Source organism: Lutjanus erythropterus, chromosome 12 (genome assembly GCF_056507025.1).
Source record: "Lutjanus erythropterus isolate fLutEry1 chromosome 12, fLutEry1.hap2, whole genome shotgun sequence".
NCBI classification, from domain to species: Eukaryota; Metazoa; Chordata; class Actinopteri; order Lutjaniformes; family Lutjanidae; genus Lutjanus; species Lutjanus erythropterus.
In genome coordinates, this window is record NC_139328.1 from 29,214,916 (window position 1) to 29,230,501 (window position 15,586).

Here is a 15,586-nt window from a genome sequence, read left to right on the forward strand (position 1 = left end):
AGCATTAAATGTTTGCAGCTATATCAGCAGAGTTCTGGGGGCCAACAACTGCCTTTTCATTTATCCTCAAAATCATTACCTCTGCCCCTGTATGCAACTGAGAGGTTCCCTCCAGCACACCCACATCCTCAGCTCTACAGATTCTATAGAGAATGCATTAATCTGTTCCTACAGTTTCCCAAGAATAAAAGGTGGTAGGTCATCCTGAAGAGCTGGTACCATGCAGCAGTTGCTTTGCTGCTTTGAGCTGCAACCACACTGTCTGTGTCAAACAAGACAAGCAGGTGTAGGACAGCAGGCTTCATCCAAATACGTGCTGAAGCCCACAGGCTTCTTATGGACAGCTGAAAGCAGCCACCTCAGTACAGAGAGACTAGCCTGAAAATGTGGAAACATCCCTCTGGAGCCAGGTGTAAGCAGAACAGTTTACACTCATGTCTCATGGCTCTGCAGGCTGTGTGAGATGAATTAGTTTATTTAAAGCTTTCTGCCACCATCAGCACACTTCCTTCGTCCTCAAACCAACAGCAAGAAAAACAGCCGAGCGTTTCTAAGGCAGACAGCGCCATCTTGTGGTCTCTTTATCGAACAGCACAGACAGGGCGGGGCTAAACAGAAGGACTCTGTCTGAAGTTGGCATGAGCTTCTTTGTTTTGTTTTCTAGCAGGAAATGAGCCGACATGGTTCTGGAGGAGCTGGCGGTCCGTCTGAACGACAGAGAGTACAAGAACTGGCTGAAAGCGGCTCGGTGTCTGCAGATACTGAGGGAGGGTCTGCATCCCTTCATCAACCACCACATGAGAGCTTTCCACGGAGACCTGCTCAACAGAAACACTCTGCTCAGGAAACCGTGTCAGGCTTCATGCAGACCGAGAGGGTCTAAGGTTAGTCTGTAAATTCAGTTTAGTCTTTATTTAATTTTTTCTTTATGGCACTTAATGTGGCTGTGAAGCTCCTCCAGAGCGACTGAGATAGGGGAGACCAGGAGCATTTGTAACATTGTTTGTGTTTCCCTCATAACTCACTGAGTACTTAAACACAACTCCTTTTTTGATACAAGTAACGTGTATGTGCACTAGTTAATAAGATAATTGATATATTTCACTAAGGACAAGACTGTCATATTAATTGTAATACAAGAAATCACACCCCATTGATGGGGGATTTTGTAGTAATTAGGGGCAGTTGCAACACTGAAAAGAACACATATCAACCCAAGGAATCTATAAAAGACACCTGGAAGAAATCACATTACTGCTGTACTATTAGAGCCCAACCATATTTTGAGCAAGGCATTATTATGGGTCTGATATTGGCCTGCACACCTATATTGAGGTCAAAATCAGTATTGCCATTTATGCTGTTTATAGAATATAATGCAGATTGTTTGAATTTTTTATTGATTGATTGATTTTTACATGCAGCATTTTATTTATTACATCCCTTTTTCATCCATGTTCGATTTGTAATTTATATTTATAGTCCAGTCCAATCCAACTTTATTTGTAAAGCACTTTAAAACAACCACAGTGGACCTAAGTGCTGTACAGAACTAAAATACAAGAATAGATTAAAAGACATAAAACAGCTATACAATTTGAAACAATAAAAGTAGAACAATAACCAAATAAAAATAAATATAAATAAAATAAACAATAAAATAAAAATAACAATACATTCAATATCTCACATGGCGTTAAAAGCCGAGGAGAATACATGGGTTTTAAGATGGGATTTAAAAACAGACAGAGAGGAGGCCTGTCTGATGTGGAGAGGCAGATCGTTCCAAAGTTTAGGAGCTGCTACAGCAAAGACACGGTCACTAACGGTAGTTAAATATGTTTACATTCAACAGAAAAGTTGGTCAACACAGACAAACAAGGTGTTTGCATTGGGCAGTGTGACTCAGGGGCAATTGCTCTTACAGCCTTGAATCAATTTTGGATGCCTACAACACCGATATAGTTCAGTTCATAGTTTGTTCATATTGTGTTTTTTTAAGTGTGTGTTTGTGTGTGTAGCTTTCCTCACCATGCAGGGCGTGTTCAGAGTGGCAGACAGTGATCCTGAGACACCACAGACAGCCAGACGCCACGGTGAACTGGGACAACTGTTTTCCTCCCCACTGGAGAACAGACCACTGGGAACTGGCCAAGGTAGTTCACACACCACTCCACACACACTCTCTGAACTTATACTAGCTATGACAAGTATTAATATCATCAGGTCATTATGACATCACGTATGACATTAAGGTAATCAGAAATATTGATACTTTGATAGTTTTTTGATACTTTGAGTCTAATACGATACAATATCTGTTAATTATAGTATGGAAAGTACTAAAGTTAATATAAAAGATGCAAGTGTTCTTTCGGTGTTTCCTTTTTTGTTTGTGCTGAGGAGCTTTTTTTTTTTTGTTTTTGCTGTGGTGTCAGAGGAGGTATCAGGTATAGTTTTTTATAATCATATTGTATCAAAGTTTAAACTTCTGGTATTGTGACAACTCTACATGTTACAGTAGGATGGTTGCCATGAACACACTCAACCACTGACAGTTACTTTTCATTTTTTATTTCACAGCAAATATGCTTAAATGCGTTATGCCACAAAACAGTAAATCAAAAGCCATGAGGTTTGTGGGAAATGTGGCTGTGAGTTATGTAGCAGCTAGCTCAACGCCGCTGGATGGTGAAAAACTGTCAGTAATCTCTGATTCCAGCTGCTCAAATGTTGAGATCTGTCTGTTAGCTCATGACGATAAACTGAAAGTCTTTGGGCTGTGGAAAAAACATGACATTTGAGGACGTCTTCTCAGGCTTTTGGAAACACTGATCAACATTTTTCACCATTATAGATCAAACAGCTAATCAGCTAATTGAGAAAATAATCAACAGATTGATCAACAATGAAAATAATCGTTAGTTGCACCCCTACTGAAAAGTCCTCTGAAGAATCTGAAGATTTCACCCGAATGTATGAGCCTAATGAAGTTCTCCTCTCTGTGTCTGTCTTTCTGTAGGCCTACATGCCACGGGGTCAGGGGAAAAAGACGGGGGCAGATCAGTGTGATGCCTCTGCTCTGCTCAACCTAATCAACTACTGTGATTATTTCCAGTCTGTGGATCTAAAATGTGTGAGAGAGGTAAACAGCCACATTTCAAATGGACATGCTATGCTACCTTTTAAACCCTGTGTTTCAGATTATCGAGTGACCCTGTTGAACTGCGACCATCAGCTAAATGCATCAGTAGTTATTCGAGTTAAGACAGCTGTTGAAAGTTTGGGAAGACACTTCGGTCCTTATGGATTCTGTATTAATTTTGAAACTGTATGCATCGTGTTGTGGGTTTTTTTGTACATGCATTCAGCTGGTGACACAGAAAATCAATTTTTCCTGTTTGCTTCAGGTAATACTGACACACTAAATGTTACGCAGCTTAACACTTCAAGAATAATGAAGGTACAGCAAATACAACAGCGATTAGAAAACTGATTGGTCTATTATTATTTCTCACAGATAAAATTCAATCAATAAAATTGATTTCATTTCCATTCAGCCAAACACTGGAGTGATTTCTGAAGTGCTTTGTGTTTGTCAGGATGGTCCAGAGAAGGATGCTGGAATTTGATGATGATGTTTTGTAACGTGCGTGTGTGTGTTTGTGTGGTTCCAGGTGATCCATTTCAGGAATGAGTTGATGCATTCTTGTGAGTTCCGTGTGAAGGATGAATGGATGAGGCACTACCAGATTGCTCTGAAGAACGTTGTGAAGCAGTTTAGGCACATGCCACAGATGGCAGCAGTTGGCCGACAGATAGAGGAGGTGAGCATGTTTGTGTGTGTGTGTGTGTGTGTGTGTTTACCACCGCTGCTGAAATGTGTCCTGTGTTTGGAAGCTCTCAGTTGCATTAATGTTGTTTTGTGTCACAGTCTGTGTTTTGTTTGTCCAGATGCTGACTGTTGATTTGTCAATATGTGTCTCTGGTTTGGACCGAATGGATTCTGCTGACCCGGGTAGATTAGAGCATGATTCTGTAAGTCAGTGGGAGATCAGCGCCGACTTAATCAGCCAATGGGAGGCTGAGTTGCTACAGGAGAGGCTGCAGGAGCTACTGCATGATGCTGCTGCTGCTGCTGATGATGATGATGATGCAAAGACACAGGTGCGATGAACAAAATACAGATGTTACATGATACATGTTTAGACACAGTACATAGAAATAAAGATGCCACATGATTTCACCTGACCGTCTGCCTCCTCCTTAGGACACTGAGCAGTTGAAGAGGCTGAGTGGTTTCCTGCAGGCCAACAGAGATCTGGCCGAGAGGTTTTCCTCAGAGCTCCGAGCCATCAACTCACTGGAGGCCAAAGAATAAGAAGAAGAGACACAGAAAACAAAGAGCATCATGTGCACTGTCTTTACAATTACACATTTAAATCTCAAAAAAGTTTGAACCCTGTGTAAAACATAAATAAAAACTACAATTTGGAATTAAATCTCAAAGACAACATTTAATGTTGAAACTGATAAATTTCATCATTTTTTGTAAATATACACTCATCGTGTTATATCAGCTGTCCTTTTAACAACAGTGAGTGTTTGGGAACTGAGGACACTAATTGTTGAGGCTTTTAAAAGTTAACTTCTTTCTCATTCTTGCTTGATATACAACTGAAGGTGTTGAAAAGTCCCGGATCTCATATTTTGCACTTCCAATGCATCACATATTTACAATCATAGATGGGTCTGGACTGGAGGCGGGTCGGTCTAGAACCTGGAGGCCATGCTGTTGTAATGACAGCATAATGTGTCTCGGCATTGTCTCAGTGAAAAAAGGGGAGTCTCTGAAAAAGACGTTGTCTGGATGGTCTTCACATTTGCATGATGTGACAGTTACCCATGATGCCATGGACACTAACACAACCCCATACCATCACAGATGATGACTTTTGAACTTTGAGCTGGTAACAAGCTGGACGGTCCTTCTCCTCTTTAGCCTGGAGAACATGATGTGTTGCAGGCATCAAATTCAGAGTGAGTTTATATTTAGAAAAAAAAAACAAATTAAGGTTATCAGTTTGAATATTAAATATCTTACGAGCCAAAAAGGATTAGCAAGTCACTGCATTCTACTCATTTTATAGTGTCCCAACTTTTTTGGAACTGGGGTTTATAGTATTCAAAATGTGAGAAGGTCAGGATTTAAGCATGTCAAGGGGTTTGTAACAGGTGTCAGGTACACAGTATTTCATGGAAAATGTCAATTAAAAACTGACAAAATCCACTGCCTTTTTCTGACTGACTGATTTGAAGACATTTAATTTGATTGTTAAGTTAAAATAATACTGACAGAAAGTCAAAAATGTAGTTGCTGTTACATCCATAAAATAATGAATCAATGTTAAAAACTCACAATACAAAAATTACAAACTTTATGATCAAGCTAGAGTCTACACAGTAAGTAAGTGTTAATTATGTGTGTACACAGTCATGATTCAGTTGAAACCTATGATACTTTAATGAAATTATGTAAATTAGCCCAACATCTTTCCAGTAATGAATAGTGCTTTACTGTCTGAATAAGACTGGTGTTCCCATGATGCTATATGAATTGTAAACAAAACCACCTACAGAGAACCAACCAGCCCAATCTTTATGAAAACAAAAGCACTAAAACTTAAAAGACTTCAGAATGGGTCAAATAATGTATAAAGCAGAAAATCAGTTATCACCCAGCAGCATCCTGAAGCTGTTTTAAATGAGAGGAATTCTTCACAATTTGAGAGGAATTGAATGTGCAAGAAGATCAGTGAGGACTGATGATAAAAGTCATAGCATTTCATTCAGAGGAGTTACTCTGAAATAACTAATTACAGAATTAAAACTTCATCCTTCAACCACTTCCTAGCTAAAGAGGAGTGTGGTTGAAGGATGAATTCAGTCAGCTCCTAATCTTTTCACATATTGTGGCCAGGTGCTCACACAAGCAGTTAAATGTTTGTATGTTTGTGTCTGTGTTCTTCAATTGTAGGATCCTGACAAGTTTTTTAAGAAGCTGTTTGGCCGTTTGAAAGAGGATAAGAAATTCCAGTTGGTAAGACATATTTAAAGGATCAGTTAACATGTTTTCTGTTTTGCACTAATACTCAGATGCCCATATGTAATTTGTCCTTCTGTTCATACTGGCTGTTAAGTGGAAGTGATCTCTTCCTTCTGTAAAAGATGGGGGATAAAATTTACAATAGTAGTTCTGGGTAAAAATTAATTCCAGTTCAACTGCAGGTTATATAAGGTTTCTGAGTTAGTCAGAACAAATGGATTTTGTTCTAAGTAACATTTATTTTTTTAGGGATGAAATTCTCTTCTCTGTTCAGTTTGTGTGTTTGTATCAGATTTATATATAGTGTGCATCTATTTTTAAAGAGTCTTTTTTGTTAACATACCTATAAAATGACTCTTCTTGATAATCATCCTAATTGTTTATGTGTGCATGTTTACATCGCAGGCTATTCTGAAAAAGTGTCATGACTGTGCTCACAACATCATCAACTCGGCAAGGCAGCGATATGGGCATTACATCAAAAAAGGCAAAACCTAAGAAGAGGGTGTTGCTGCTGATGTGCTGGAATGAATCGCCTTAAAACTGAAGAAAATGGGTTCATGGGTGTAAGAGCCATTTTGATATTGATATGGACATGGATATTGATATTGATATTGCTAATAATATTTTAGTAATTTTCCTTTAAAAATGTTGAAACGCTCCTTTAATGACGCTGCAGGTGACATCACAGCCACTTAGTTCTCAGACCAGGTTGAGCAGCCTAAGGAGCAAGACAGTTATTTGATATGTGCCTAGTTGAGCTGAAAGAGAATTTTGTAACCTTGTTTTTACTTTTCAAGTAAAGTTTTTGAACAAAGTTACTGCCTCAGAAGATTCTTTTTATGTCAAGCTTATTGCCAAGGGACTGCTTAATAGTGGTGGTAATTACAGAGCACTGAATGGAGGAAAGGTTGCCACTACAATGGGCTTCTTTTTCACATGCTTGCAGTTAATAAATGTTTGCAATCATCTTGTATCAATTAATAGGGGAGTTTGTATTCTGAGGGTTACAACCTCAAGAAGGCTGTTTGTGCCACTATGCATGGGTTGTAACCCAGCTCTATTTTAATATGTGCAAAGCAAAGTCTATATTTGTAGAATGACACCATGAAATTGAAAATTCAAGGTTATGGTTCTTCAAATGGTTCTCTGGTTCTAGAAAGAGCCATCACCAATTAGAAATCTCTTCAAACTGCTAACATTACTTGTCAACCAGGAAATGTTTCTTTAAATTAGATGTTGAGTTCTTGGATGATGACAATATTTTCACAGCTGAAAACGGCACTTATTTAAGGACAAAATAAAGTTGAATTTTGCACCCAGTGAAGCATTTCTTCACTAGAGGTCATGATAATGATCTGACTGTAAGATTAGCTGGTTTCACTAGTGGCATTGGATGTGTTTGAAACAGGGGAACAACCAGCTTTGGATGACCTAGCATCAGGGCTGGACTGGGACCAAAAAATGGCCCTGGCATTTTTGGCCCACCATGATTATTTATGCAATATGCAAAGGCACATGACATACCAGAGGATATATGTGCACATTGTGTTGTTTCAAAAATTAAAAGAAAGCGCAGCAGACTGTGCAGTGTACAGTGAGATAATAACTTATTTTGTACTTACATATGCTGAGACAAAAGGTTGCATGGACCTTGGTGCTCTGAGGGAGACAGAGGTGAGGTCAGATATGCTAAAAGTCATCTGATACTGTCTCTTCTAGAATTAAAATAAGACGTATTTAGTAAACTCATAATGAAAAGAACACATGTAAACTCCACATCAGGGAAAGGCAAACCTTCACTCCAAATATGCCCTAAGAGGAGAGAAAGAGAGGCCAGGTGGGTCAAGAGAACAGTGAGAATGAGACTGATTCAAAATTTACATTGACAGAATTGATGTCTTCAAAATAATGCAATAATAGATGGTTGCATTCATTACAGTCACTCTGTAAAAGTAGTAGGCTTTATGACCATCCAGGTGGATGTCAGCAAGAACACATAACAACAGTATACAGTATAGTAAACTTACAAATGTGAAGAATACCTGTGAAGTCCACACCAATGAAAGACCCATCCCCGGATCATCCCTGGGGGACAGAGCAGCCTTAAAGAGGAAGAGTTTGGCAGACAAAAAAAAAAAAAGAGTGATACACACCAATTTCATTATAACAGGACTAATGACTAAAATAAAGAAATAGGGTTAGACAACAGTCTGATAAACTGTACATACTGGTTGAGAAAATGTTGAATGGCCCTCCAATAATCCTCAAGAACGAATATGTAGCAAGGCAATGACATTGATTGATTACGAACTTGAACAACTGAAAGCAGCAAGGGCACCCTGAGAGAGGAGGAGAGGAGAGAGCACAAAGCAATAATCACATTACTTTCTGTCAAAAAATGTAATTAAATCCACTAATTGAACACAATTTTATTTATTTATCATAAATCTCACCTTACAAAAGCAGTTTCTTCATTAATTCACTCTTCTCTGCATCTCCCTGTGACTCCTCCACTCCTATTTCAACAGTCTGGCTTCACCAAACTCAGAGAAAGTGATTTCACATTTTGCTGCGTCCAGTTGTAGGCTTTTTAGCCTTTTTTCTCGTAGTTTTTCTGCCCTGCACGCCCCCTCCCTCCCCCCCTTCCATTTCCACTCACTTCTCTCCGACTCCGGTCAGCTCAAAATGTGATAAGGAGGGGAAGGGGCGGGCCGAGGAGGGCTGAGAGATTTCATTGGATTAGCCCTTCAAGAAAATCAACCAATGGGCCGTCGCGGTGGTTAAATTATGACAGCCCCCCCCTGGTCCGGCCCACCGTGTATTCCCTGGTACGCTAGATGGCCTGTCCGTGTCTGGTGATACTTATTGCATCATAAAACGGAAATCACAACATATTTAACCCTCGTGATTGGATGAAGCTTATCGCAGCGTGTCTTCTCCTACTTCTACTTAGTAGGAAGAGGACATGGACATCGTGTGGGAATTTGGTAAAGCAGAAGAAACAAACAACTGGTTAAAATCCATTTTAAGTTTGTGGTACACTAAGAAACTGCTCGAGCCTTTCCTCGATGAGCAGATTGACATTTTCCACCAGGAGTTGCGCAGGAAATGCGGTCCGCAACAGTGTGTCAAGAAATGCCATTTCCAAAACTGGAAGCCACGACCAAACCAGGTACGAACTTCAACTTGACTATCGTGTATAAGTGATTAACCAGTGAAATATCCAACTATTGTTAGAAGAAACAAGACGAACCAATGCGGAAGCTCCTTAAAGTCAGTATTTTATCTTTAATGACACCCTTTTATTTACTATTTTATGTATTTTCTCATTCTTGTTAATTGTTTTTATTATATGGATGTTATTTCTGTTTGAAGCACACTAAATCGCCCCTGTGTATGAAATGTGCTTTGTATTGATTTGAGATGTTGAAAAAAGGTCGCAGTTTCAACGTTGATTCATCTTTCAAAATCAAAATATAATTCACTGTTAATTCAACGTTGACACAAACATTCTGTGGTGATTCAATATGATCCGTGACGTTGATTCAACAGTGAAATAATGTTAACATGTCATTTTAACATTCTCCAACACAGACAAAGGTTTTTAGGGTTTGTTTGGCGTGTCATGACTGTTTGTTCTTGTTGTATATCTTGTTGCATCAAAAGTGAGGTGTCTAGATCATCTCTCGACCTGTAGGGTGCTTTTCATTTGATAAACTGTCTCCTCCGCTCGCTTCCTCTCCTCTCCTCTCCTCTCCTCTCCTCTCCTCTCCTCTCCTCTCCTCTCCTCTCCTCTACCTCGCCGAACACCAAACTCCGAAATAAATAAATCTGTTCCTTTAGCGTCAGTCTGAAGCAACGCCAACTACTTTCTTCGAAACAATTTGTTTATTTCAATAACATTGCAAACGGTGTAAAAGTACAGACAGCAACAGACAAACCGCAAAGAAGCAATGAGGAAGAAATAACAGTATGGGGAGAATCACATATAAAGCATAATGAGAACACAAATCAGCTTAAGTAAGTTAAAAAAGAGGGGAAAGTATATATAAATAAAAATAGAATAAATAGATAAAGCATGCAAGAGTGTGACAGAACATTCATTTGGAAACACTAAAGTGCTTACAAATATTGGCAGTTTTGATGTTTTTTTTGTTTTTGTTTTTTGAGGACTCAATTAAAGTTTCATTTCTTTCATTGCAAATTTACATTTATTAACATGGAATTTACAAACTAGTAATATTAGATTAATAAGAAAAAAACATTTGCATCAATTTCTTAATACTTGAAACATCCTAATACAATATCCCCATTGTAAAGAGCAAAATCTGTGAAAACCTTGTCTACTACGTAGCTATTAACATCTTACCAGAATTCATGTGTAAATTTACAAGACCAGAATAAATGAGAGCAGGTTTCAGGATGTAATTCACTGAAAGAGTATTTTATATTAACTTTTGCATGAAATGCTTCACTGGATAAAATCTTATGAATCAATTTAAATGACACCTCTTTTACCTTATTTGTTAGAAGGAGACCAAACCTTCTTCCAAGTTACACTGCTCACAGAATGACCCCAATAAAATGTTGCTGAAGGAATAAAGGCCAGGTCATCCTGAAACAAAGCCCAAATTCTGGAGTTTATACCTTGATTAGAGGAGAAACAAACTTTCCCTAATGGAGACAGAGTTGGGTCAGGGGGCAGCATCGACAGGGGCTGAGGCTATTCAATATTCCTGAATAACATGTACATACCAGATGGAATAGCATCAAAAACTACAGAAAATTATTTTGGGGGTTATGGGTATATTATACATAGACATCAATTACTGATGAGGAGCTGATAACAGCTGTATCTGCTGTCAAACTGACTGATACGTCACACAATCACTTATTTAAGAACAATTTCAACACCAGACACCATTCGCTTAGATCTTTAAACTGTTAAAAAAAGATGATTATTAGTAATATTTCTCCTGATGTTGATTTTAATCATTATCTAGCATTCCTTTTAAATCTTCTAATTTATAGTGTCTATGGGTCAGTGTTATTTGTTTTACTTGGGCTATTTACTGCATTATTGTCACCTGCACAATCATACACACACAGCTGTGTAAGAATGTGTGTCGATTTTATTGTGAAATTAAAGAAAATAGACAAACTACTGCTTGTGCTAGACAACAACACATATCACATCTTATCATGTAACTGTGTTTTATTTTATTATCCCTATACATGACACTACAAAGCATGTACAGCATTACTGCTGTACTACTGCAAATGCACAGTAGTTGTGGGAATCGCTGTTGAACTCAGTGCTATTTACAAACAGGAAGTGCGTGCCAAACATGTGGCATTAGAGATGGCAGTGAACACAGGAGTCGCGAGTCCAATACCTAATGATGGCTTTATGTCACTATCGAGCTTTACGTCATTATCAAGCCCTGATTGGATCGGATTGTACCATCTTTGGCCCAAATGTCCAAGTGAAGTAACAATAAATCTAGAATACATTTTGGGGGCTTCAACAGTATGAGCTGTATAACCATGATCCCCATGAATTACTATAACAATATGTTTTTTTACAGGGCAGCCTAAGTCTTGAAATATGCCTTTTTTCTTTTTTTTTTTTTACTTGTTTCTTTTTCTTTTACCGTGATTCAAATTTTTCTGCTGTTGTTTAAAGATTCCTCCTTTAGACTGTGCGGTGTGTTCTTGTTGGATCGAGGAGATACGGGCCAACCACACCAGTCCTCGTGGAAGGGTGTATTGGAAGAACAGTGAACCTCACCTGTGGTCTGAAGATAAATGGGAAGTGGCTAAGGTAAGTTTACAGTTTTGTACTTTTTGTTTGAGCAGTAAATAACATCTCTGACAATGACGGTTGTTTTGGTCTGGTTGTGTCACACTAATGATACTTTGTTCTGTTTTCAGGTGTTCATGCCGGACGGTCACAAGAAACATAAATCACTTGGTGACTTTGACATTGCTGCATTTCTGTCTCTCATGACTCAATGCAAGCACTTCAAGAGGTTTGAGATTGGTGGATTGTGTCAAGAGGTAAAAGCTTATTTTTTACACACATACATACAATAAATGAAATTAACCTTCACATAGAAATAAATCTGTCATGGGATGTTCACTCATCTTAAAAGTAGCAGTGGGTGGTCACTGCCACAGGCGCCACATTAGCCCTCAACACTTTTGCTATACTGTCATTACTGTGATAAATGTTTTAGTATCTTAAAATTGACATGTTTCACTGTGGCATGCTGGTAGAAGGCTACATGCTAGAGGTTGGTATTCTTCATGAAAATGAGACATTTTCTACCTGTGAACAGAGGCACACCTTTAGATAAAATCTCAGCTACAGTCAGACACACTGGTCACAGTTCGAGCAACACTAAATGCAACCAAAAGAAATGTGGTTTCCTAACCTGACCTTTAGTGTGTTATTTGGTGGTATTAACAATTGTTGAGGCAGAAGTACAACATTTATTTTATTCAACTTTAGAATGACCATAATCTGCACAGCAGCTTGAACCTCACTCCAGCTGAATAGATTATTGGCTGTGATCTGTCACCATCTGACTGAACAGCCTCATGGAGCCCATGTGGAGAGCAAAATAGGCAGAATGCATATGGACAAAATGTAATCTTGGAGACAATATGACAATTTAGCTTTTAATTACTTTTTTTAATAAGTGCATCTGCATTCATATGTAGATACCTGTTTGTAAAGATTGACAGAGACTAACTTGCAGGATTGAAATATTAGTGCGGCAGAAGAGAACTTAACATCAGCCCTGGTTAACGTGAAGCATTTATGAGCTGTGAAGCTGTGTATGTTTGCTTGCATAGAAACCCAACGTAGCCAGTTCATTCATTCAAAACATCTGTATGTTTTTTTGTTTTTTTTACCACTATGTGTAGGTTTCCCACGTACGAAACAACATCATGCATTCTCCAGGTTACCTGCTGAAGAAAGAGGATTTGCACAGTTACCTTCATCAAATCAAAGCTTTTGGTGAGGCGCTGGCAAAACATGAACCCCAGTTCAAAAGGCTGTCTGAAGTCATGGATGAGGTGTGTGTATTTTTTTTTCTCCTGTACTGTGTATTTCATCCTGTCTAATTTATAGGAATCATGTAAAAACAAATAATAAATGAATAAGTTCCTGTGGTGCTTTATGATACTCTGAATTCCATCACATGTTTGCGGTTTGTATCACCGTATGAGACATTATTCAGGAAGCTAATTTTATAATTGGCATTAAACACAAAGTACAGTTGAGGCTGCAGGTATTTGGGCACAGATGACACCACCATCATCAGCCAGGCTTTCAGAGTGTTTGGCACAAAACAACCTTTGAGTTTGATAGAGGAGGAACAGAAAGCATTGTGACTGGAAACATCACAAACTGGCATTAGATGTATACACATCATAGGTACCTGTCTGCTGAACGTCAGTGACATCAGGGAGGTGAGGTGGTGGAGGTCCAAAGGATACTAAAATATAACACCCACCCCAGCCACTGCTTGTTCATCCTGCTGCTGTCTGGCTGGAGTATCCGCTGCCATATCACCAGACTTAGTGTGGACCAAAAGACTGACTGACTTAGCTGCCCACAGTGTCATACCAGTAGGATGAAAAAAAAAACCTTTGTTGTTATTTTGTTGTTTCTAGTAATTAGAGTATTATAGTACATTAATTATAGTAGAATAATTACAGAGTATTAAAAGACGTGTCGCTTGATTTGGGGAAATTTTGTTGGTGGGGCAACCTATTGGGAAAACTAAAATAAAAAAGCTTCCTTCCAGGACCTGAGGGAAATAAAAAAGACTTATAGTTTGCTTTGTACCTTCCTGTTTTCAGATTCCATACCTTGATGTTAGAGTGAAAATCGAGGCACAACAAGAAATTCAGGTAGAGCATGACAAAGAACTGGAACTTTTATGTGTTGTAAGACACACTTAACACTTACAAAATCCTCTCTTTTCAAATGTGCTTTCTTTTTAACTGCTGATATGCTTTGTTTCTTTGTCTTAGACTGTTGTACAGGAGGACATTGAACACAATCGTACCTGGATGGAGCTGGATGAAGATGAGAGAGTGAGAAAAAAATGCAACATTAGCATTCAACCACTTCCTAGCTAACAAGGAGTGTGGTTGAAGGATAAATTCACTCAGCTCCTAATCTTTTCACATATTGTGGCCAGGTGCTCACACAAGCAGTTAAATGTTCGTATGTTTGTGTCTGTGTTCTTCAATTGTAGGATCCTGACAACTTTTTTGTGAGCCTGTTTGACCTAGTGGTCAGTTTGTCAGCGAATGAGGAATTCCAGTTGGTAAGACATATTTAAAGGATCAGTTAACATGTTTTCTGTTTTGCACTCATACTCAGATGCCCATATGTAATTTTTCCTTCTGTTCATACTGGCTGTTAAGTGGAAGTGATCTCTTCCTTCTGTAAAAGATGGGGGATAAAATTTACAATAGTAGTTCTGGGTAAAAATTAATTCCAGTTCAATTGCAGCTTATATAAGGTTTCTGAGTTAGTCAAAACAAATGGATTTTGTTCTAAGTAACATTTATTTTTTTTGGTATGAAATTCTCTTCTCAGTTCAGTTTGTGTGTTTGTATCAGATTTATATAGAGAGAGTTTATCTATTTTTAAAGTCTTTTTTTGTAAACATACCTATAAAATTAGTCTTCTTGATAGTCATCTTAATTGTTTATGTGTGCATGTTTACATCTCAGGCTTTTCTTAAACGGCGTGATGGCGTGTTTGAGATCAACCTCATCTTGGCATGGAAGCTATTTATGCGCAAGGCAAGTCCGTCAGCACTCAGACTTGTGGTAGTGATTGTTTTGAGGCTATTTTCAGTGTCAATTCTGATTGTACTCCTAAAGTATGTTCGTATGTTTGTGTCTGTGTTCTTCAATTGTAGGATCCTGACAAGTTTTTTATGAGCCTGGTTGATCTAGTGGACAGTTTGGAAGAGGATAAGGAAGTCCAGTTGGTAAGACATATTTAAAAGATCAGTTAACATGTTTTCTAAGTAACATCTATTTTTCTGGTATGAAATTCTCTTCTCTGTTCAGTTTGTGTGTTTGTATCAGATTTATATATAGTGTGTGTCTATTTTTAAAGAGTCTTTTTTGTTAACATACCTATAAAATTACTCTTCTTGATAATCATCCTAACTGTTTATGTGTGTGCATGTTGACATCGCAGCCTGTTCCAAAACTGCGTGGTGGCAACACTCAGATCAACTTCATCTCGGCATGGAAGCTATTTATGCGCAAGGCAAGTCCGTCAGCACTCAGACTTGTGGTAGTGATTGTTTCATTTTCGGTGTCAATTCTGATTGTACTCCTAGCTAAAGATGAGTGTGGTTGAAGGATGAATTAACTGAACTCCTAATCTTTTCACATATTGTGGCCAGGTGCTCACACAAGCAGTTAAATGTTCGT

The 15,586-nt window shown here is 38.4% G+C and overlaps 2 protein-coding genes and 1 long non-coding RNA gene across 4 annotated transcripts; 2 read left to right on the plus strand and 1 right to left on the minus strand.

Annotated features, from left to right (window-relative positions):
- The first annotated feature begins 645 nt into the window (after nt 1-645).
- On the plus strand, nt 646-5,291 carry LOC146318173 (uncharacterized protein CXorf38 homolog). 2 transcript variants are annotated; one of them, XM_084731775.1, is made up of 6 exons: nt 646-884; nt 2,022-2,156; nt 3,023-3,145; nt 3,678-3,827; nt 3,955-4,167; nt 4,271-5,291. In XM_084731775.1, the coding sequence occupies exons 1-6, from the start codon at nt 681-683 to the stop codon at nt 4,379-4,381; spliced, it is 936 nt and encodes a 311-aa protein (XP_084587901.1). In that variant the 5' UTR covers nt 646-680; the 3' UTR covers nt 4,382-5,291. The 2 variants fall into 2 exon arrangements, with proteins under 2 accessions (XP_084587901.1, XP_084587902.1); XM_084731776.1 differs by lacking the exon at nt 2,022-2,156.
- Nucleotides 5,292-7,702: 2,411 nt separating this feature from the next.
- Nucleotides 7,703-8,447, minus strand: LOC146318174 (uncharacterized). Its single transcript, XR_014771619.1, has 3 exons — nt 8,338-8,447; nt 8,137-8,211; nt 7,703-7,921 (listed from the first exon to the last, which is right to left on the minus strand). It is a non-coding gene; the product is annotated as an uncharacterized LOC146318174 (long non-coding RNA).
- Nucleotides 8,448-11,773: 3,326 nt separating this feature from the next.
- On the plus strand, nt 11,774-15,255 carry LOC146318175 (uncharacterized). Its single transcript, XM_084731777.1, has 8 exons — nt 11,774-11,933; nt 12,044-12,169; nt 13,043-13,195; nt 13,985-14,035; nt 14,171-14,221; nt 14,386-14,457; nt 14,870-14,941; nt 15,061-15,255. Exons 2-8 carry the CDS (start codon nt 12,050-12,052, stop codon nt 15,145-15,147), a joined length of 606 nt encoding a protein of 201 aa, XP_084587903.1. The 5' UTR covers nt 11,774-11,933; nt 12,044-12,049; the 3' UTR covers nt 15,148-15,255.
- The last annotated feature ends 331 nt before the right edge of the window (nt 15,256-15,586 follow it).